Here is a 24603-nt window from a genome sequence, read left to right as displayed (position 1 = left end):
GAGACGTAGCTACTTCTGCTGTGGTAGGAGACGAGGCTTTCGCGTGAGGGTTATAAATGAAAAGAAAACACGAATGCGAAAGATTGTATGGCATGAGGGAATTTTTTTATGATACATAGACCACACTTTTTTGCATAAACGCTCTCAATTGATTACAAAACGCTATCTATTTCATCTATTTAAAATGATTTATTTATTTTTAAATATAAATGAAACATACATAGTGCCTTTCTGAAAAAAACAATATATATGTATACCCATTCTAACAACGCTTACCTAATAAAGCGCTATCTTTTTGTCGGCATCTTCATTTATAGCATTTAATTATAGAAGCGTTGTCTATAGTGCGCTATCTATTATTAAATTTGGCGTAGTGTTTAAATTAAGTCCTATGCCTTTTTCTTCTAATAAAATATTTGATAGTTCTTCATTGATTATTACTAATGTTGAAAGTTGTGGTATGTAGCATGCTAGACTAGGTCATATAAATTTAAATTCTATTAGAAGAATGATGTCTCTTAATCTCATTCCTAAATATTCTATTTACTTGAAGAAAAAATGTGAAATATGTGTTTAATCAAAGCAACCAAGAAAACCTTCCCATACATGCATGAAAAAGGAAACCAATTTACTTGAATTGATATATAGTAATGTATGTGATAACAATGATGTTTTAACACGTGGTGGTAAAAGATATTTTATTATTTTTATTGATGATTTTCTAAATATTGTTATATGTATTTAATAAACCGCAAACATGAATTTTTTGAAAAATTCAAAAGATATAATCTGAGGTAGAAAGTCAATTAGAAAGAAAAATTAAGATCCTTCGTTTTGATAGAGGGGGTGAATATACGTCTTTAGAAATTGGTGCTTTTTGTGAAACTCATGGTATTATTCATGAAATAACACGTCCACACAGTCCTCAATCTAATGGTGTAGCTGAAAGAAAAAATATAATTTTGCTTGATATGGTGAATGTTATGCTTACAAGTTCTAGTTTGCCAAAAATATGTGGGGTAAAGCTTTATATTTGGCTTGTAATATTCTCAATGGAATTCCTTATAAAGATTGTGATAAAACTCCTTATGAGTTATGGAAGAAAAGAGAACCTTTTTTAAAATATTTTAAAGTGTGAGGGTATCTTGTAAAGGTTAATATACCACCTAATAAGAAAAGAAAAATAGGAATTAAAATAATTGATTGTTTTTATTGGTTACTCTCTGCATAGCACTACTTATAGATTTTTGGTTATTAATTTTGAAGTGAATGAAATCTCCAATAATACTATTATGGAATTTAGAGATGCAATTTTCTTTAAAAATGTTTTTCCTTTAAAAAGTAAAATGACTAAAATTGTTTATGATACCTCTAATTTTGGTTTGCCTTCTGGTGGTAATGTTATCTGTGATGGTTCTAGTTAAGTTTTTCCTTCAAGTGAAAATGCTAATAAAATTATTCAAAATGAACCTAGAAAGAGTACAAGAAAAAGAAAAGCTAAAGATTTTGGTCCTAACTTTTATTATTTTATGCTTAAGGATGATCTTAAAACTTTTGGTGAAGAAATGAGATCTATTGATGCTCGTTTTTGGAAAGAAGCTATTAATATTCTCTTAAAGAAAATAAAACTTGGTTTTTAACTGATCTTCCCCCTAGTTGTAAAAGTATTGGATGTAAATGGATTTTTAGGAAAAAATATAGGACTGATGGGTCTATAGATAAATTTAAGAAAAGACTTGTTATTATTGGTTGCCAACAAGTAGAAGGTGTAGATTTCTTTGATACATATTCACCTATTTCAAAAGTCACTACCATTAAAGTTTTGATTGCTCTTGCTTGCATTTTTAATTTACAAATTCATCAAATGGATGTCAAAAATTCATTTTTAAATGGTGATTTGGAAGAGGAAATATATATATATGAAACAACTTGAGGGCTTTATTGAGTCAGGGAAAGAAAATAAAGTGCGTAAACTTGTTAAATCTTTATATGATTTAAAACAAGCACCAAAGCAATGGCATGAAAAATTTGATCAAGTTATTATTTCATATGGTTTTCATATTAATAATGGTGATAAATGTGTGTATGTAAAACAATATGATGATGGTGTTTATGCTATTTTATGCTTGTATGTAGATGATATATTAATATTTGGTAGCAATATAGATGTTATAAATGATGTGAAACATATGTTGTCTAGTAATTTTGATATGAAAGACCTAGGTCCTGTAGATGTTATTTTGGGTATTAAGATTTTGATGGTGACATTATTTTAATGCAATCTCATTATGTAGAGAAATTGATGAGGAAATTCAATTATTTTGATGTGAAACCTATTTTAACGCCTTATTATCCATCTATTAAATTAAAGAAAAATTTAGGTGAAGGCATTTCTTCTCATAAATATTTTCAAATTATTGGTTCCTTATTACATTTGACAAATTTCTCTAGACCTGTTATTGCATATGTAGTTGGTAGATTAGGAAAATATACACATAATCCTGATCATTCTCATTGGACTACATTAGAAAGGGTGTTTAAATATTTGAAAGGAATAATTAATAATGGAATTCATTATACAAAATTTCCTGTTGTTATTGAAGGATATAGTGATGCAAATTGGATTTCTGATTCTAATAACACAAAGTCAACTACTGGTTATGTTTTTACTTTCGGTGGAGGTGTAATATCATGAAAATCTGCTAAACAATCTATTATTTCACGATCTACCATGGAAGCAGAGATTATTGCTTTAGATACTGTTACTGCTGGGGCAAAATTTATTAAAAAAATTCTATATGATTTACCATTGTTAAATAAACCTATACCTCCTATTTCAATGTATTGTGATAGTCAAGCTACGATATCTAAATTTCTTAGCAAAAACTTTAATGAAAAAAGAAAGCATCTCAGAGTGAGATATAAATCTATTAGAAACTTAATTACTGATGGTATTATTTCTTTTGACTTTGTCAGGTAAAAAAAAATATTGCGGATCTGCTTACCAAAAGGTTGACGCGTCAACAGGTACTTGAGTCGTCAAGGGGAATGAGACTAAAGCCCATAAATTAGTTACAACAATGGACATGAATGATAATCTTCGCATGAATAGTGATCCCATGGAATGAAGTTCAATGGGTAATAAAAGTTATTGTTTACTAAAGTACTCCAATTGATTTAATTAAATGTTATGTCTCATTCCTATGGCGAGGTGTACTATAAATAGTGACTAATAAGGTTGATGTATATGTATTATTATGCTTATTTTGTAAAATACCTCTTAATAAATCCAATGATAATTGTTGTAGGGGTGTGAGTCACAAACCACCCTTTGAGGGTTTACCTAGTGAGTGTGATGGTGGGGTCGCCATTGTGAGATATGGGCAAAGTCTCTAAATGACACTCATGAAACAAGATACATGCACGAGGCCGTAACATGCAACCACTGATTAGAACCTATAATGAACACCAATATTGTATGTGTTATTTACTAAAACTCAGATGTAGCTCAAGACAATTAAGTCTCTACATTTTCTTGGGTGAAAGTTTATAAGCACTAGGTGTAAGGCTCAAACCCGAAAAGTTCCTTATACTGAAATACAATATTTTGTTTTAAAAGATAATATTTTTTTAATTATGTGGAGGATTGTTAGAAATATTGATATAATTTAAAAAAAATAATTAAAATAAAATATTATTGTTACCGATGTTTTAATACAACGTTAATTCCAGAGTTAAATTCTATTGATGTGTAAACAATTTTTTTATTGTTTTCATTGATTATAAATTATTTTTTGTTTAAACTAGTTTGATGGTTATTTACTCTTGTGTCTCCCTTTTTCACCCGTAAATATCACCTAGTTGCATGAGGAAAACACAATAAACACTAGAGTTCTCTCTCTTAAAAGTGTTCTTCTTTTCTTTTCTATATTATCTCTTAAAACAATGGTGTTCATAAGGTTCAAAGATCCTTCGTTGAACTCGATCGATCTAACGGGTTATTGGATCTTGGGGGAGGAGCGCATAATATTAAGTATTGCCCTGTGTAATTGGGGCATTTTCTCTCTAAGGATAACGCTCTGTGTGCCTCAACCCAGACTTTCTCTGTCCTTTCCTCATTTACATATTTACATTATGTTATATTGTTATTGTTTTTTATAAGAACAATTTGACTTGATCATCTCTTTTATCCATATATCTATCTTATTTTTGGTTTATCATTATTTTATTTTCAACGTCTTTCTAACACTATGAACCAAACTTTAATACCATTGTTAGGTACCAGAGTAGCATCATGAGAACTTAACACTAAAAATAAAAGATGAAAATAGGAACAAATCAAACAATAATGTAATTTTACTAAGGGAAAAAATTACGATACTCTTTCATTAAAGTAAAAGTTTAATATCCTATGATTTTTGTACCTGATCGATACTATTTAGGTGCGGAACCAGACGGTCTCAAGAACCCTCTGTGTCGAACCTCCTCCTGTTCCTCCCTGGACTCCTCTTGAGACTCCCAACCGTCTGCACTCCGGGGGTGGGGGTACCTGCAGGCACTCTGACGCTCAAGTTAGAGAGTGATTGATATGGGTAGTAGTAGGTTAATCAGAAAAGTGTACCTTTACCTGTTCACTAGGCCTTAATTTATACGAATTTCTTAATGGACCCGTTATTAATGTTTGCGGTCCATTTGTATTTGAGGATCGATTCCTTCCCTTTCCGACTGAGGTTGCACGCAGCGGTTCTTTCCTTATTGGCAAGAATTGTTCTTCTGTGCCTTTAATAAAGATCAGTCCTTTCCATTCCAAAGTTTGTCCGTCTGTACTTCTCACATATCAGCTCCTTCCTTTTTTGGCCGTCTGTACTTCTCAAATATCAACTCCTTCCTTTTTGGGGTTTGGCCGCCTTCATATATCAACTCCTTCCTTTTGGGGTTTGTACTTCTCAAATATTAACTCCTTCCTTTCTTAGCCGTCTGTACTCCTTGAGGTTTGATTGCATGTTGCCCCTCTGTAACACATGTTCCGCCTGCTACTCCTTGGGCCGGGGTGTACTCAGCCAAGAGGGTCGGGAAGTACACGGCCGCTGTGCTTACTGGGCTGCCAGCGTTGCGCTGGATCCAAGCCCTCGTGGCTGGGCCATCGTGTGGGGATGCCCCTATCTAGGCCGGGATGATCCTGGCCAGTTTCTTCTTATTGGGCCAGGTACTACTCGGCCATACACTAACAATTTTGATTAAGTGTGAAAAACAACAAAGAATAAAACATGATCATGATGCATTGAAAGACAATAGTATAACTCAACAATATATCACATACAATGTAACTTTTTTTGTTTAACAAGCAATACAACACCTTGTTGTATGTTTAGCATGACATAATATATGTTCAAACAATAAACACATAAAAGTAAACTAATCTCATACTATACGAAAAACATGTAAATTCCTATTTTATGTTGTAGGGAATGTTCATTACTTTCGTCTACCAAAAAGATAATTAGCAAATGACAAGTCACATCAAAATATCTCTTGGGTAGGGAGTTAAAGTGTTTTTTCTTCAACAATTCCTTTAACCATGCATTGTCAACTTTAGAAGAACTATCTAGTTTGTACAACATTGGACTTTAAACAAATAAGGAAAAGACACACTATCCTAAAAGATATAAGTACATCCAACTTATTAGGATGTTACATAAAGAAGAAAAGAGCATTTATTGTTGCATGAAATGTATTTTATACATCTATCAATATTAAGATTGTCAAATAAAGAAATTACATTCATAAGAGTTGAAGTTATTCGACTGTCAGAAACAATCTCATAATGGCTACTTTATTTAGAGCCCATGTAAAGCAACTCAAGGAGAGAAGAAAGCAAAATAATGCTAAAATTTCTAGGCCAACAAAGTTTCATAGAAGACCATTGTTTGTGTTCAATTAGTAAGATAGAAGAAAACATTAAATCTTATACAAGTCAATAGACAACCACCCTATCTAGCAAGCAACTTTGTGATCCTTAATCACTTCTCATACAACTTACTTATCTTAGCTATAAAAGTGATTGCTTGGTAAATAATACTCAATTGTTAGTCATGAATGGATAGAATACTTATTTGAGTCTAAAGTAGTTATAGTCATTTAAGCCAAAAGTGGCCATAATCATAAGAGTCAAAAGTGGCTTTTAGAAAGAAAAAAACTATACTTGAACAAGGTCCATCAAGAGTGGTTGAAAGTAGATAGAATACTCAAGTTGAGTCAAAAGTGACTTGTTGAAAGAATACTTGAATGAAGTTAGTTAAGAATGGTTGGGAACTGAAAAAAGAATACTCAAGTTAAGTTAGAAATGACTTGCTAAAATAGTACTAAAGGGGTTAGATAAAAGTGGCAATGAGCTTAAAGAATACTTGCATTGTACTTCACAACATTAATTTCCTTAGTGAAACTCAATTAGTTGATTAAGAATTTGATATAACTTACGTGGTCAGACAGATCAATACAAAAATATAGTGCGTATTCTCCCTCACTCTCTTTTCTTATTCTTTATATTGAATGTTATTTTTATATGTACTAATTTAGAATGTGAGTCATCGTGTGAATAAGTATAACTAAAACATTTACATAACTAAATCAGTTAAGCTAAGGTTGTGTCTATTGTACATCATCGAGCATAACAATCATTAATTGATTAGTTAGCATATAAAACTATTGTTTGAATATCACTTTTTATCCATTATTTGCAAAAGGGGCCAAATGATAAATTGAAAACACAATTCAACTTTCCCTTTATCCAATGGGTGTTAATATTAACATATAATCAATAAATTGATTATTTAGATGTGTGAAAAATATGGTAATAAAATTGTAAGTATATCGAAATTGATATGTGTATATTTGCATATAGCTTTTTGGGTCATGTAAAGTGTATATATGATATTAGTATAATATGGAGGTGTTTAATCACATATTTTTCTATTATCTTGAAATAAATTAGATCTACTTTTAGTATTAATTCATTGTTGAACTTTATATTAGTTGATAAATTATGTTTTTTGAGAATGGTATTGGTCAAATGGTGACTCAATGCTTAACCAACTTCTAAGTGTCAACTTATCATTTGAATGTTATTCGCTTAAACAACATTTTAAAAATGAATAATAATATTTTTTTATTTACTATAATTAACTTTCGACATTTAATTATATAACATAAGTTATGAAATATATAACTTTAGTAAAAACTTGTAATTAGAAAGACTTTGTTCTTTAAAAGGAAGAATACTTAAATAATTATACTTTAAGTAAATTATTTAACTAATTTAATTTTGATGTTTATTTTAGTGTTATATATGTATACACTTTATGTTCTTGTTCAATGGAAATTTAAAGTGTATACAATGGTTAATTGTTGATAGGATCTAATCAAATTTAAGTATATTATATTGATATTTGATGATGTAAATATATTGAATGAAATTTATTTCAATTTAGCACTACGGGTAGTTGCTAATATTAAATACTTTTTTTAATATTAAATGCTATTGTTAAAAACGGGTTAATTCAGTTTATTGGGTTGATTTCACATTCATCTACTCATTGATAGGGTTCGTTTAACTCATTTTACAGGTAATTCTAAATTTTAGAATAACAATCTTCAACATAAAAAAAAAAGAGCATTTTAATGTTCTTACATATTTAACGAAATACAATATATTTAACAAAACATAATATATGAAAATTAAGTTATTCCTTTGTCATCAAAGATTTTAAAAGTTTAAATTAATTAAATAAAAAAGTAGAAATTAGAAAATAACTTTCCTCGTATCTATACAAATATAATTATGCGTCATTTTTCAATAATAAAATAAATCCAAAAATACATTTTTTATAATATTCTCAGCAGAAGACAATTAACCTTAAAATTGAGGTAGACATGAGTACGCTTATTTGCAGTGCAGTGTTGTCCAATAAAACTTGTAGGACATAAATAAAGTGAGATGAAACCTTTCTTAATTAAATGTCATTATTTATTGACTTAATATAATCTTTGGCTGGGGTTATATATTTAATATCTTGGCCACCGTTATCATTTGTTCTGTTCCCCCTCCAATTTTCCATTCCCACCTTTCCTTTTCCCTCCTCACATTTCTCCAATTCACACCAATTTTCATTCTCCATTCACTCACACCTTAAACCCTCTCACTTCTTCTCCTTCTCCTTCATTCATTGATTTTCAGCTTCGAAGCTTTTCTACTCACTTTCCTTTTCCGCTAGGGTTTCCATTCTTCTCCTATGCTCACTCTCCGGCATTGTGCTGCGCTTCTCCGCCTCTGAACTCTCGCCGAACGACGTCGTTGCTCCCGTCGCTCACATGGCTCCGTCGCGTTCCGCCGCCGACGCATGCAAGGGCGGCACGGCGGAGTTCCCGGCGGGGTTAAGGGTTTTGGTCGTTGACGATGACGCCACCACGCTGAGGATTATAGAGCAAATGTCAATTCGATGCCGTTACCGCGGTTAGTTTGTTATTTGGTTTTGACGGAACTTTCATTTCTCGGTTCTATTCCTTGTTTTCTCACGAGATTAAGTAGTAAATGAAATACTGGTTCCATGCTTGAAGCATTGCTTTATATCTTCTCCACCGAGCTCGAGCGTTAATTGGCGCGAGGTGTTCTTAGTTAATAATTGGTTTTGAATTCGAGATTTTGAAATATTCAATACTCGGAATATCGATACTAGTGATCTTACCAGCTCGAAGCAGATATATATATATATATATATATATATATATATATATATATATATATCTGTGATTCTTTATGTAAAAGAAACATTATTTTCTCTTCTAATTGTTCCCTCGAGTGAAAAACCCTACTGGTAGGAGTTGGGAATGCTACTTAATGCGGTACTAAAACGTTGAAGTTCTCCTTCTAATTAACCAGTATTGAGTTGTGCTCTCCTCTTCTACTCAAGTCCTAACAACGGGTGCTTTCATTGAGAGCTGAGTTACGGTTCCCTATATGCTATATATTATTAAGGTACAAACTGAATACTAAGTAGGGGGTAGTAAACCGTCAAAGAGGTGCACTGAATTATTGTCGATAGGCTACGGCTATTGAAGGAAGTGACAACGGTAGTATCACACTCAATAGAATAACTTGATGTATTACCTACGACTTGGGGTTCTCTTACCTAATGAATTAGTCTTTTGGGTTGAACTCTCATCTTGTACTTAAGTTCCAACACCTACTTAGAAGTACAGATGTCAAAATTGGGTTTTAATCCGTGAGTCAACTCGGCTCACCACGGATTCGATTTTTTCAAAAGTGGGTTAAATCGAACCTGACTTACTTAATTCACGGATTAAACTAGTTTGAGCTGGGTTGACAGTGGGTTGAACCACTTAACCGACCAACATTTTTTTATAATTATTTTGATTTTTTTATTATAATTATTTATTACTCTTAATTATATAGGTTCACAATTTCATATTTTTAATAAATGTTAGAATGTTGCTCAATAATATTTGAGTAGACTGAATATTTAATTAATTTGATTAAAGTTATATACATTCATACTTTAATTTTTAACTATTATCTTTATATTAAATTACTCAAACAACCGTCTTATGAACAATTTTTTCTAAATTAATATGACAAAAATGTGTGGTGAGCCTGGTAGTTGCTTGACAAGTGGTGATGAGTCCAACAAATCTTGTTAGGATAGATTTTGATACCATCTTAGAAAGTAGGTTTAGGACTAAGTCTACTCTGCAAAATTGACTTTTAAGAGGAGATTTGCACTTACTTATATTTTATAATTTGACCATATCTTGAGTTGATGTGAAATTTTCAACAATTAAATTAAAAGGCTGACTGAAATTTTGCCTTTCTGCAAATCCCCACATTGTTCGACTGTCCGATGAAGATTATTGTAAATAAATAGGCACATAGGTTTCGTACTTCATTTTGGGGTGTTCTTATTTAGTGTGTTCAACTATGTGTAATGAATGTGAAGAGGCTTTTTACCATGGGTTAAGGAGCTCAACAAAATTTTATTTAAATCTAATGGAGAATGTTTATGATGCAGTCTATTCACTATGACCTGAAATTTCAATAAAAACACAATTGCCTGGAAATTTGCAAATGATTTCAATAGATATTGTAGATCTAGTAAATGCCATGACATGGATTTCTTATGATTTGCAACTTGTCTTTATTTGAACTAAGTTTTTCTTCTTACTTGTGTTTTTATCTTCCAGTTACCACATGCACCGAGGCTACTGTGGCTTTGAATCTTTTGCGGGAAAGGAAAGGTTGTTTTGATGTGGTACTGAGTGATGTTCATATGCCAGACATGGATGGCTATAAGCTCCTTGAACATGTTGGGCTGGAAATGGACCTTCCTGTAATTAGTAAGTGTTGTTCCCCTTGTCCTTAGAATTACAAGTGCATTAATAATGCTTAACATTTGAAAATATATTCTGCATTGTGCAGTGATGTCTGGTGATAGTACAACAAGTGCTGTCATGAAGGGAATTAGACACGGGGCGTGTGATTATTTGATTAAGCCTGTACGTGAGGAAGAACTGAGGAATATATGGCAACATGTTGTTAGGAAAATCTGGAATGAAAATAAAGAACATGATAATTCTGGCAGCATGGAAGACAGTGATTGGAATATACGGGGAAATGATGATATTGAATATACTTCTGTTGCTGATGAAGCAGAAGTAGTTAAAGCACCAAAAAAGAGGAGCAGTTTAAAAGAAGAAGATATTGAATTGGAGAGTGATGATCCAGCCACATCTAAGAAGCCTCGTGTAGTGTGGTCAGTAGAACTGCACCAACAATTTGTCAGTGCTGTGAATCAACTTGGGCTTGATAGTAAGAATCCCCTGCTATATTTTTCTTGCTATAGCTTCTATTTTTTCTGCTCAATTACTAGACTTATTTAGATTACAATAAGCATAAAGCATACATATTTTGCTTTTGTTTATTTAAGCATTTATCACAATTTAATTTATAGATTGTTTCTTATCCTTGTTTTAGAGGCTGTGCCAAAGAGAATACTTGAATTGATGAATGTCCCTGGTTTGACTAGAGAAAATGTTGCCAGTCATTTGCAGGTTGGTTTTTAGTTTAAAATGTGAAGCAATAATTTTCCATTTTCCCCCAGAATTGTTCATATAATTAATTTTGAGTAGTTGGATGTGTAGCTGATCTCTTCAGTTACACTGTTTATTTTCTTGGTTTTTTTAATTTCCTTAATCTTTTATTGTGTTATATCTCCTTTGTTAACACGTGGGTTACTTTTTACTTGGTTCAAATGCCAGCATATTATTTTCTTCTGTCTTGATGTCAATTAACGTTGTATTTTTTGTTGTTGCAATTATAATCATTCTGAGCAGAAATTACCTTGGTATCTACTATAAACTTTAACTTCCACTGCTTGATACTCTTATGTGCATGATTAGTCTTTCTTACCATTGATGAGTGTTAAGGTATCTTTAATATCTTATTTTGGGCTTAGCCCATATGTTCTCTATTATAAATACAGCCCCTATGTGTATTTTCTACACAAGGGAGATTAATCTCAATCCCTATTTTCCCTATATTCAATAATGAGTATGCAAGACTAGGGTTAGCCTCAACTAATGTGTACTAGGGTTACCATGTCACGAAAAATGACTTCATGCCTTTCACTATTGTTATTTCCACTATAAATAATGTTAAGACTATTTACAATTATTACTCATAATTACAAAATATACAAAATATCCTATAATCTGAATTTAGGGAGAACAAATCAATCTATGAATTGCTTAGCTTATTCTTAGGAAATTATATCAAAATATTTAAGGAAACAAATTAATTCCTGATCGACATCGAACCCTCAAATCAAGGTTTTAAACTTACTTTTTTGCTGTTCCAATTTTGATAGGGGAGGTTGATGAGGTTGCCTGTCGTGAATGAGGTCTTAATTTTGTTGTCCTTGAGACAACTTAAGCTGATGCAAAGGACTTTCAACAGTGTTGTCTGTTTTTGTTTTACTGTTGTGAATGAGAAATGTGAAGTTACTTAGAAATGAAACATTGAAAATGATTTTAGCTGAGTTGAAAATCTTGATATGGATTATTCAGCACAACAGACAATTTGTTATAAAAAATATATGTTTTGACTTGAATCAATGGAATGAAAGAATGAGTGTATTGATGAATGAGAAAGGGGAGGGAGACCAAGATTGACATGGGTAGGAGTGATAGCACTAATTTTGCAGCTATGCAGCTTTTTTAGTTTCTCTTTTTTAAAGTGACATGTACTTAGTTGATAGCATCGAAAGGTCAAGTATATGTAGAAATGAATCTTAATCATTTTTAAGTGATAAATGTCATTTAATGTAAGTTTACTGGTGTCAGAATTAAGAGTTTATGGCCACAGTCATTCTTTACTAATCTGAAAATATTGCAATAATCAGGTGAGGAATATTGCCTGTTAATATGCAAATATTTTATCTATTTTACTAAGGCAATAGATGTAGATAAATGCGCTTGGGTGTTGCTGCTCTCAAGTGTAATTAACATTGTCGTTTGAACTACAATATTCATTTACAGAAATTTAGACTTTACTTGAAGCGATTAAGTGGAGTGGCACAGCAACAGAATGGGATGCTAAATGGAGTTCCTGGGACTATAGAATCCAAGCTGAGCGCTACTGGAAGATTTGACATACAAGCTTTGGCTGCTGCTGGCCATGTTCCGCCTGAAACACTTGCAGCCCTTCATGCTGAGCTCTTAGGTCGCCCTGCAACTAACATAATGTCTACAGCAGACCAGGCTACATTGCTGCAAGCATCCATTGGGCTAAAACATTCCCATGCTGAACATGCTGTGGCGTATGGTCAGCCTTTTGTAAAGTGTCCTTCCAATATTGGCAAGGATTTTCCTCTCTCTTTCTTAACTGCAAACGACGTGTCGACAGGATATGGTGCATGGCCATCATCTAATAATACAATGGGTTCAGTGAGACCCAATAATAGCGTTGAAAGAGTGGGTACTCAGAATAACAACATACTGATGGATATATTAGATCACCAACAAAGGCAGCAACCCCAGCAAAAACAACAGCAGCACCACCAGCAACAGGAGCCTCTGATACATGATCAAAGTTGTTCAATCAATGTTCAACCATCTTGCTTGGTGGTTCCATCTCAATCCTGTGACACTCTCCAGGCAGTAAATAGTTCTGCATCTGTCCATCAGAATTGCAGTTTTGGCAGGAATGCCATTATTGATTATAGTTTATTGTCACAGAAATCAAATAATTTAGTTAGTGCAGCTCAATTTTCCGGTGGGGACACAAAAGCTCGATCTGTTCTTTATACACATACTACGCCCTCCACATGTTCCATGAGTTCCATCAATGGCAGTATTCGGCAGCTTCAAAACTCAAATTTGACATTTGGTGGTGCAAGACCTTTTCCTAGCCCTTTGCCCATGTCTGATAGACAAGATCCCTATGGTTTGAAATCAGGCGATTCATTTGATCAAGTATGCCTTAGGAATATTGGGTTTATTGGCAAAGGTACTTGCGTTCCAAATAGGTTTGTTCAAAATGAAATGGAATCACCTGTCAGTGATTTTAGTCAAATGAAAGTCAATGTAGATAGCACTGACAACACACTGAAGGAGGAGCCAAATTTTATAAATATACAAAAAGTGAGTCGCCCAATCGTAGAAAGATATCAATCTTGTGATCATTCAAGTGTGTTTACTGAATAGGTAAGTTGATGACTATTTGAGTCTTTTTATTAAGAATGTGAATATTAGTTTAAATCTAGATCCTCAATGATTTGACTATTATTTGTTATTGGAGCTTATTGTATGTATCATGTTATGTTTCTGCACAGTTTGCTTGCTAATTTAAACTTCTAAATTAGACTTCCTATAAAATAGTAGTTATCCGTATTTTTGAGTGTCCGGATATGTGCATTTATGTTGTCTTTGATATTTCTCGAACGGAGATATAATAAATAACTACTGCAGAAATGTGTTGGGAGTTTATTAAAGCCATAAGGAGGAAGCAATTACATTGCATATTTTTCTTCCAAAATAGGCTAATAATTAAATACCAACTGGGATGCTGTCCACTAAAAGGTCGAAGATATTGTAGCAACTAGCAGAAAGTTGAATGGACTTGCTCCTTTTCTCCTCCTCCCTTGTTGCTTCAGTCGTTGATATTCCTGGATTACGCATTTCCGTGCTATAAGTTCATATTTATGTTGGTTGTGAATGCTTGAATCTTGTTTGCAACAGGTTAGCGAGAGAAGACCTTTTCATACAGGTACAAAGTCAGTAATAATAATCCTTCATACTGAGTCAGTCTTCATTGGGCAATGAACCAAATAATCGTTTAAAAAGTTCTTTCCATGAAGGGGTACAGATTGCTTCTTCAGTCTTTTAGATGAGTATTGTAGCTAGCTTGTGTTCATTGGCACTACAATGGAGTCTAATGAAAGCTTGTTGTCTATAAAGAAAGCTGAACTACTATGACTTCTGAAAAACTGGAAGGTTTCTCGAAAGGCATATTCTCATCATGGTGCATTGTAAAGCCCAAGGAAGAGTGTCTATATAAATGTTTAGTCTTTACGGGTGTGTTGGTTTGTTTGTTTGTAGGTGCACATGTATCTAGGAACGTTCTATAATCTATGAACTAGTTGTTATATATACAACGTGTATATTGCAAAAGCTGTTGCAATTTGAGTGATATTTTCCCTCTTTTTCAGATGCAGTTTTTTAATGTTGGGTTGCTTTAGATTTTTCTTTTACAGGCCATGAATTTTGATCCATTTCTGTCCCCATACACCATCTATAAATAGAGCACTATACTCCTCTCTCAAACACACACTTCTATACTCATTCATTCTCTCTCGTTTTCTCCTCCTTTCTCTCTTATATCTTTTCTCTCATTTTGGGTTTATTTATTTACTCTTTTTTAATAATTATTTTGCTAGTTCTGAGATCCTTAGAAATTTTGACAAGTTCCTGTTGTATTTGGGGGGCTTGTGCAATACACTACGGATAAGTTCTTAAGGACAATGAATCTACACATCTCTGGAAGTCTTTTTGATTTGTGATTTTGTCAGCTACTACAACAATCTTAAAGACTTATGGCTGACAAAAACAACACACCTTCTACGAAGAATCCAAATATTGTTTTTGGAGCTCAAACAGTCTTTGCGAAACCTTTTCTAGATGTGTCAAAAATCGAGGTATTATCTGGACGGAACTTTTGGCGCTGACAAGAACGCGTGTCTACCCTTTTAGACATGTATGGAGTTGTTATTGCTTTCACATCCTCAAAATCCAACTCCAATATCCCTTCAAAACAAGTTTAAGACTGAATCCATGCAAACAAGGTATGTTGACACACTTAGTGCATTGTTTAATGACCTGATGGACATCCTTGGTGGAGAAGTGGAAGGAGATCCATGGAGAATGCTTAGAATGAGTGGAGATGTAGAGGAAATGGAGGAGTTGAAGCTTGCTCTTGGAAATGGAGGATTTGTGAAAATGAAGAGCAGAATTGGTGCTATGGTATGGAAGGTGGCTAGAGGAGATGAAAGAGAAGGATAGCCAAGTGTGCTCTCAAATAAGAGTAGAAGAAGTGGAGTGCTCTCAACAACTATGCTTCTACTTTGCAAAGTAACCCTTACATGTGCATAGGAAGCTATCATTTATAGTAGATTAGCTTCCTTAATGCAATTCAAATTAAGCACAAATGTAATGGAGATGTAGCTTGAAGAGCAAGTTGAATTCTTGGTCGTGTGATGTAGGAGATGAGGTATGATGGCGCCAAGTGGCATATCACACACTCCTTACCATTGTCACACTCTCTTTGCTTTGGTCATGCTTTGCTTGTTTATTTCCATATTTAGCACATTGCCAAGGATTCTCGACCAAGAAGGAAATTGGGCTCGGCCCAATTTTATGCACCATGTAATCACAAGTGTTCTAACTTATTTATTGAAAGCAAAGCCTAAACAATGACCCAATTTAAATCTAGACTACGTCTTCCATGCATCAACTCATATTTTGGAGATTTCTTTGGCCCATGTGAATAAAGTGAAAAGCCCATGATTGACTTGATCATCTTATGAGAGACCCATGCGGATCTTCTTCATCATGCTTCTAGTGATTGGGCCTCTAAGTGGGCTTGGGCTTGTTGATGCATTTAGGCCATGGATTGGGCCTAGAGCATGATTTGGGCCTAGGTGTTGGCCCAAGCTATAAGCCTTGTTGGGATCACATCATGACTTGTTCGATGTGTACTATTCATACATGAAGCGAAAGAAATTTGGAATTCGTTGATCCTCAAATATACTGCTGAAGATGTATTCAAACAAAGATTCATCATAGGAAACTACTATTGTTGGGAGATGATTGAAGATAAGGACATTAAGATCCAAATCAACGAATATCACAAGTTGCTTGAAGATATCAAAGCAGAGAACATAATCCTTCTTGATGAGTTTGTTTCAGAACTCATGATCGAGAAATTACCATCATCTTGGACTGACTATAAACAACAACTAAAACACAGACACAAGAAGATGTCGCTTCAAGAGCTCGTTACACACATCATAGTCGAATATACCAACAGGCAGGTATGTGCTACTACAAGGGCCAAAGCATTATCTACAAAAGCTAACATTGTAGAAGAAAAACCTGCTCCAAAAAGGTATGAGAATAAACCTGATCACAATAAGAAAAGTAATTTTCGAAATTTCCATCCCAAAGGATCTAACCCTACCTTTAAGAAAGAGGGAAATTGCTTCGTATGTGGGAAGCCTAGCCATCATGCACCTCAGTGCAGGCATAGAGCAAGAAACGACAATCCTCCTTGGGCAAATATAGCCCAAAGGAAAGATATTATAGTTGCGGTCGTTTCACAAGTAAATTTGATGACCAATGTGACTAAGTGGGTGGTAGACTCTGGTGCTACCAGGCACATTTGTGCAAACATTATGCTTTTACCTCCTATACTAGTGTAGGGGATGGAGAAGAACACGTCTATCTTGGTGACTCCAGGACAACTCCTGTCCTTGGGAAAGGAAAGGTTCTCCTGAAACTCACATCGGGGAAGACTTTGGCCTTAAGTGACGTGTTGCATGTGCCCTCTATTAGAGTTAATATAATATTTGTAGCACTACTGGGAAAAGTTGGGGTTAAAGTGTCATTTGAATATGACAAGATTGTAATGATAGAAAATAATGTTTTCATGGGGAAGGGATATTGTGATCAAGGTCTCTTTATACTTAATATTTCAGAAATTATTAATGAATCTTCTTCTACTTATATCGTTGACTCGTATGATATGTGTCATGTTAGATTATGACATGTGAATTCTTCGTATGTTATGAAATTGCAACGACTGAGATTAATTAATACGCATGATAAACAAAGTGGTAAATGTGATATATGTGTAGAATCTAAAATAACAAAGAAAACTTGTTATCCTGTAGAACGACAATCTGAATTGTTAGGGTTAATTCATTCTGATCTAGCCGACTTAAAATAGACTATGTCTAGAGGTGGTAAAAATTATTTTGTAACCTTTATAGATGATTACTCTAGATACACCAAAGTGTACTTAATCAAGCATAAAGATGAAGCTTTCAATGTGTTTTTAAAGTATAAGGCAGAAGTAGAAAATCAATTGAATAAGAAAATTAAAAGGATCAAATCAGATAGAGGTGGTGAATATGTTTTGTTTAATGAATATTGTGTTAGAGAAGGTATTATCCATGAAGTAACCCCACCATATTCACCTGAGTCTAATGGAGTAGTTGAGAGAAAGAATAGAACTCTTAAGGAAATGATGAATGTCATACTTATTAGTTCTAGTGCACCTGATAACCTTTGGGGAGAAGTCCTTCTTACTGCATATTTTTTACAAAATAGGATACCTCATAAGAAAACCGGTAACACACCTTATGAGTTGTGGAGAGGTTATCAACCTAATCTTAAATATCTAAGAGTGTGGGGGTGCCTAGCTAAGGTAATGTTACTCGATCCTAAAAAAAGAAAAATAGGCTCTAAAACCTCTGATTGTATGTTTTTAGGTTATGCTGAACATAGTGTTGCCTATAGGTTTCTTGTTCTTAAAAGTGATGTAATTGAACATAATACTATTGTGAAGACAAAAAATGTTGAGTTCTTTGAACATATATTTCCTTTAAAGGTTAGTGAGACACTTGAACAATCTATAGTAATAATAGTGATGCCATGTGTGAAGTTTTGAGAAGAAGTAAAAGACAAAGGAAGGGAACTTCTTTTGGAGATAACTTTTATACCTATCTAGTTGAAAATGATCCAATAAGCTTTCTAGAGGCTATTAGAGTTCTTGATGCAAAACAGTAGGATAAGGCTATTAGGACTGAGATTGAATCAATTCAGAAAAAATAATACTTAGGCCTTAGTAGATTTGCTTAAAGGAGCAAAACCCATTGGTTGTAAGTGGATATTTAAGAAAAAGTATCACCTAGATGGATCCATAGATAAGTATAAAGCAAGGTTAGTAGCAAAAGGTTTTACTCAAAAACCCAACATAGATTACTTTGACACCTTTTCCCCTATGACTAGGAAGATTTCCTTAATTCAAGTTTTGTTAGCCTTAGCAGCTACCCATAAGCTGGTGATACATCAAATGGATGTTAAAACTGATTTTCTAAATGGTGATTTAGAGGAGGAAATCTATATGACTCAACCTGAGGGGTGTGTTGTCCCTGGTCAAGAAAATAAGGTATGCAAGCTTTTAAAATCTTTGTATGGGTTAAAACAAGCACCTAAGCAGTGGCATGAAAAACTAGATAGTGTCTTACTATGTGATGGTTTCTTACTTAATGATGCTGATAAATGTGTGTATTTTAAATCTGAAAATGGTGAATGTGTCATTATATGTTTGTATGTGGATGACATGTTAATATTTGGTACATGCATTGATATAGTTTCTAGAACTAAATTGTTTCTAGGATCTAATTTTGAAATGAAAGACATGGGTGAAGCCAATGTGATTTTAGGTGTTAGAATCACAAGGAAGGGAGATAGTATATTACTATCCTAAGAACAATACATTGAGAAATTCCTTAGGAAGTTTGGATATTATGAGTTCAAACCAATGAGTACCCCTTATGATGGTAACTCTAAATTAATGAAAAATATAAGAGAATCGTTTTCTAAACCTCAGTATCCCCAGATAATTGGGAGCTTACTACACTTAATGAACTTTTCAAGACCTGGTATTGCTTATGTAGTAGGTAGACTAAGTAGGTACACTCAATGTCCTAATCAGGAACATTGGGATGCATTTGCAAGACTTATGAGAATGCCATTGAATATAGTGAATTTCTCGTTGTACTAGAAGGGTACAATGATGCTAATTGGATCTCTAATTCAGACGAGACAAAATCCACTAGTAGTTATGTATTCACACTTGGGGTGGTGCAATTACATGGAGATCAGCCAAGCAAACGATTATTGCAAGATCAGCAATGAAATTTGAGTTTGTTGCTCTCGAAATGGCTGGTAGTGAGGTTGAGTGGTTGAAAAACTTCTTAGTAAACATTCCTCTAGGAATGAAACCAACCCCATTTATGTCAATACATTGTGATTGCCAATCGGCAATAGCTATAGCTAAAAACAAGAACTACAATGGAAGAACAAACATATTCAATTGAGACATAATTTGGTTAAGGAGTTGCTAAAGAGTGGAATTATTTCCATTGATTATGTGAGGTCAGAACAAAATCTAGCAGATCCTCTAACTAAACAATTGGGAAGAAACATGATATTAGAAACATCAAGGGGAATGAGACTTAAGCCACTTGCAAACCAACAAGTGATGGCAACCCAACCTCTGTGATTGGAGATCCTATGATTAAGGTTCATATGGGTAAAAACAAGTCATTAGTTAGTTCTGATAGCACTAAATTGATTTTAAATCAATTATGTCCATTCCTATGGTGTGTGTGAAAGTGTTAGAAACTACATTTTTTAGAGGTTAAACTTTGTGATTAAAATTCTCTCTGGTGTAAGAATTTTAGTTTAAACAAAGTTTTAATGATTTTTATATCCCTTAGAGGTGGTATATGATTTGTAGCTTGTTCATATAGCTTGGTTATACCAGCTCTGATGCATTACATCCTATGTGAAACCTAGGATTTGCTTTTTTTTTCTTTTCTTTCTATCTCTTATCTTTTGCAATATGTGGGAGATTGTTATATATATATATATATATATATATATATATATATATATATATATATATATATATATATATATATATATATAACATGTATATTGCAAAAGTCGTTGCACAATTTGAGTGATATTTTCCCCTCTTTTTCAGATACAGTTTGTTAACATTGGGTTGTTTTAGATTTTTCTTTTACAGGCCACGAATTTTGACCCATTTATGCCTCATCCACCATCTATAAATAGAGCACTATACTCCTTCCTCAAACACACTTCTATACTCTCATTTATTCTATCTCGTTCTCTCCTCCTTTCTCTCTTATATTTCTTCTCTTATTCTGGGTTTATTTATTTACTCTTTTTTAAGAGTTATTTTGCTAGTTCTGAGATCCTCGAAAATTTTGAGAAGTTCCTGTTGTATTCTGGAAACATGCGCAATACATCGCGGATAAGTTCTTAAGAACAGTGAATCTACACGCTTTCAGAAGTCTTTTTGGTTCATGATTTTGTCAGCTACTACAACACTAATCTATAGGCAAATAAAATCTTTTGCTAACTTAAATTGTATGAATTGATGGCTTATTGCGAGCATAAATTTATCTAGGAATTCTTTTGCTTATGATGATAAATGCTCGGTGATTATCCTTTATGAAAGTAGTCGAAGTTTGTTCGGTGTATAGTCTACCCATACTAATGGTCTTCTTACCTACGTATGCTCATAGATATTAGTTGAGAACTTTAATATTTAGGGTAAAATGCAATGTTCACCCTTAGAAAGTTCCGTTGTATTTTCCATTCTTTATACTAATTAGCTTCATTCTTTACTAATTTAGTATTAGAATAACTAATTCTTAAAATAATATAATTTTTGGAGCTGTTTGATCAACCTCTAAGTATGGTGCCTATCCTATGTCTGGTAATCATGAATGGGCCAAGGCAAGAACTTTTTGGTTTCCGTAATTTCAAATTGTATTTTTATTAAATATGAAATATATTTTTGGATTTTTAAATTATTTAATACGAACATGTATTTTATACCATGTAATTTGGAATATATTTTAGGGAAAAATATGTTTTTAGTTCCTGTAGTTTCAGTGGATTTTGTAAATGGTCATTGCTCGAAACTTGATCACCGTTTGGTCTCTGTGCTTTCAAAACGTTTGTTTTTCGTCCCTAGTTTTGAACAGCGTTACAAACGTGCTTGTGTGCAAACGACATTCTGCATCAGTACCAGATCAGTTGACACCTGTGCTGACATATAATGGACACATGTCTCATTATTATTATTTTTTTTTAAATTTCGTTTTAGGTTAAGTGAAATGGGTGAAACGCTCATTTAGGGTAAATTTAGGGTAAATGTACATTTTTCTTTGGATTGTAAAATTTGCCGATGACCAAAGCTATAGCAATCGTCGACCACCACTGTGCAACGTAGCACTGACCATAAATCGCGACAGAGAGATTGATTGTGGTTGCAGCGAAAGGTGGTTTTACTTCTTTAGTAATAGTGTTCGAAGGATGTGAAAGGTTGGGGAAGACGACTTAATCTCGTGGTGTGATTTTCCGCTAAATACGAAGGTTTGATTTGATTCTTTTAGGTTTCAATTGGTTTATTGGTTTTTTCGTTTCATGCTTTGAAATCGTTGGTTGCATTTGGGATTTTCGTTTAGGGTGACGAAGTTAGGGTTTCTGATTTTGTAGAGAATGTCTTTCTGAGTTGCGTTTTTTCACATGGGAAAATTTGAGTCATTTAGGGGGAGGTTTTTGCATTACAACGGAGGGGAAGAACACATTTTCCATGGATTGGATCCTGATAGGTGGTCCTATTTCGAGGTGTTGTATATATTGAAGGAGGAGTTCAAATACGATGGGGCAATGAAGCTGTGGTAGAAGCTAAAGAGAGATCGAATGGATAGGAATTTAATGCCTTTTGTATCAGATAATGATGCACTACAATTGTGTGCTTGTGCAGAAAGAAAGAAAGAAAGAAAGAAAGAAGAGGTCTATATTTATGTAAAACATGTAGTGAGTACATCTAAACATATTGAGTTGATTGAATGGACACATAATGCAGGTGAGGGTAGACATGAAGAGGAGCCTGATGTGGTGGTGGCTAGTGCTGAATGTGGAGATGGTGGGAAGGGGAATGCAAGAGTTGAGATGAAGGATATTAAAAAAGATTATGTAGTTTGAAATGTATTTGTTGTATGTAACCTTGAGCATAAAATTAGGAAATATATTTTGGATTGGATAATATGTAATACAATTTTAAAGATTAGTTTTGATTATAAACTCATGAATAATTTAGTCTTAATCTATATCTATAGAGGTGTAGGAAAAAATTGTGGAGGTAGTAAAAAAAATATCTACTAGCACAATTAGACTCGATAAGCATTTTTTTTTTCTAAAGTTATCAATAAATAAAAGAACCAGATACATCTTATTATTTATTTATTTTGTTCAATTTGATTTCTATTAATAAAAGATTGTTTCTCAATTTTTAAATAATATCATCCTTTCAAAGTTCGACTATTATTATTTTTTAAATTTAAAAATGACGATGAAACAATTAGTTTTAAATAGTCGCTATATTTTGATAGTAAATTATCTTATTAAAATTATCAATAGTTACTTACAATTTTATCATTAATTTGGGAAAGTATTATTACATTTTTGTTTTGAATAATTGAATGATTTGATGGAATCTTTTATTGAAATTGAGATCATATAATAAATAAATAAATAAATGTCTAAGAAAAGTACCTAATATATTTTAAAAAATCGATAGGTTTTAGTTACTATCATTTTAATTTTTGTGTCGATTGTATTTTGACATGAAAATATAAATATGATCTTATGTGACATTTATTTATACAATATTTGTAAGACCCGCTTTTTTTTTGTGCCTTTTCTTTAAAGGGCTGTCCCATCTTGTGGGTCTAAGGGCAGGTCCAAAGGGGAGGATCAGACCTAATATGCCCCAAAACCTTAATTCTGTGCTTTTTCCGTAAAACAGAACCCTTGTGCCTCCTTGAGCAGCCGCACTCTCCGTTAGGGTTTGCCTTCTCGCCGCTTCCAAGTTCGCTCAAGCTGTTTCTACTCCACCTCCTAAGAGTGCTCCTCGTTCTGTTGAGTCTGTGCCTACCATCGAGGTCCCGTATTAACCCTTTCCAGGTAAGGGAAGCTAGACCTTACCATATCTTCGGTAGAATCTGTTTGTTTTGATGACTATATGATGTTGAGCGGCCTATGTGTGAAAATAATCGGTTGGAAATGCCTGTTGGACTGCGTGGGTGTGTGTGGGTTACTATCGCTCGAAAGAATAGTGGCGGACACTGGTTTTCTCGCCCAAGCGAGCATGCCTCGCCTAGGCGAGACTGACAGAGGCTCGCCCAAGTTTTCCTGCACAAAAGGTCGCCCAGGCGACCTGGCTTAGTTTTTGAGCGAGGTACAATCTCGCTGAGGCGAGAAGGGGCTCGCCTGAGCGAGATCCCGTAGAAGGCGTTGTCCCCTTGTCGCGCTCTCGCCTAGGCGAGATGGGATCCGCCTGAGCGAGAGGGTCCCCCTCACCTGAGCGAGCCCTGTTAGCTTGGGCGAGGTAGCGGGCAGATTTTTGATGTTTTTGGTTGAGTGATTCACTGATGTGTGGTTTGTTATCTGACCCAAATGCTTTACTAGAAGGGTTGCATGATAATGGCATGATTAATATGTTACATTTGAAATGAAAATCACATGTTAGTTGATCGGGTATGAATTGAAAAGCATGAGTTGTATGAACTGTTTATTTTACATGATATTTATGTTATGGGAAACTCTTGATTGGTGGGTGGAACATGTTTAAAGTATGAGTAGGGCATAATTCCATGACTCTTGTAGTGAGAGATCCTGGTGGCGCCTCATCGGTTGGACGTAATTCCATGGACCCTCTTAAGGGGAGTCCCTGGTGGTGCCTCGACAAAAGGACGTAATTCCACGGGGGGTCGTGGTGGTGCCTCAGGGCCAGGGCGTAATTCCACGAAGGCCACGTGGTGGTGCCTCCTGTAAGGGTATAATTCCGTGAAGGCCTCACGGTGACGCCTCAATGCTAGGACGTAATTCCACTGCCACGTGGTGGTGCCTCAGGTACATATCTGAATAGTCAAGTCTTAGGTTTGATATGGATGAGTACTTCACATGTGGGAGTTTGCTATGTATGTTTGAATGTTAATGGTATGTTGAGTGCATGATATGATGACTTCTTCGCTAGCTTACCCTTTTGCTTGCTTGTGTGTTATGTGTGGACTCTACCTTTGCGATGATCATCAACCTTGTTGATGGGAGCAGATGTGAGAAATCCATGCAGTGGTGATGGTAATA

At 34.1% G+C, this 24603-nt stretch overlaps 1 protein-coding gene across 1 annotated transcript; it reads left to right on the top strand.

Moving 5' to 3' along the window:
* The first annotated feature begins 8063 nt into the window (after positions 1–8063).
* LOC114173748 (two-component response regulator ORR21-like) lies at positions 8064–14776 on the top strand. Its single transcript, XM_028058330.1, has 6 exons — positions 8064–8509; positions 10255–10407; positions 10490–10879; positions 11045–11121; positions 12607–13773; positions 14308–14776. The coding sequence occupies exons 1-5, from the start codon at positions 8368–8370 to the stop codon at positions 13771–13773; spliced, it is 1929 nt and encodes a 642-aa protein (XP_027914131.1). The 5' UTR covers positions 8064–8367; the 3' UTR covers positions 14308–14776.
* The last annotated feature ends 9827 nt before the right edge of the window (positions 14777–24603 follow it).

The sequence above is a fragment of the Vigna unguiculata genome, chromosome 2 (genome assembly GCF_004118075.2).
Source record: "Vigna unguiculata cultivar IT97K-499-35 chromosome 2, ASM411807v1, whole genome shotgun sequence".
Taxonomy (NCBI): Eukaryota; Viridiplantae; Streptophyta; class Magnoliopsida; order Fabales; family Fabaceae; genus Vigna; species Vigna unguiculata.
This window is presented reverse-complemented; position numbering and strand designations above follow the sequence as displayed.

What these genes read in the sequence shown, in the direction of transcription:
- LOC114173748 (XM_028058330.1), top strand. Translation starts at nt 8,368, where the DNA reads ATGGCTCCGTCGCGTTCCGCCGCCGACGCATGCAAGGGCGGCACGGCG. An exon ending in AATTCGATGCCGTTACCGCG is followed by an intron (nt 8,510 to 10,254) that starts GTTAGTTTGTTA and finishes TTTATCTTCCAG; the next exon opens with TTACCACATGCACCGAGGCT. An exon ending in ATGTTGCCAGTCATTTGCAG is followed by an intron (nt 11,122 to 12,606) that starts GTTGGTTTTTAG and finishes ATTCATTTACAG; the next exon opens with AAATTTAGACTTTACTTGAA.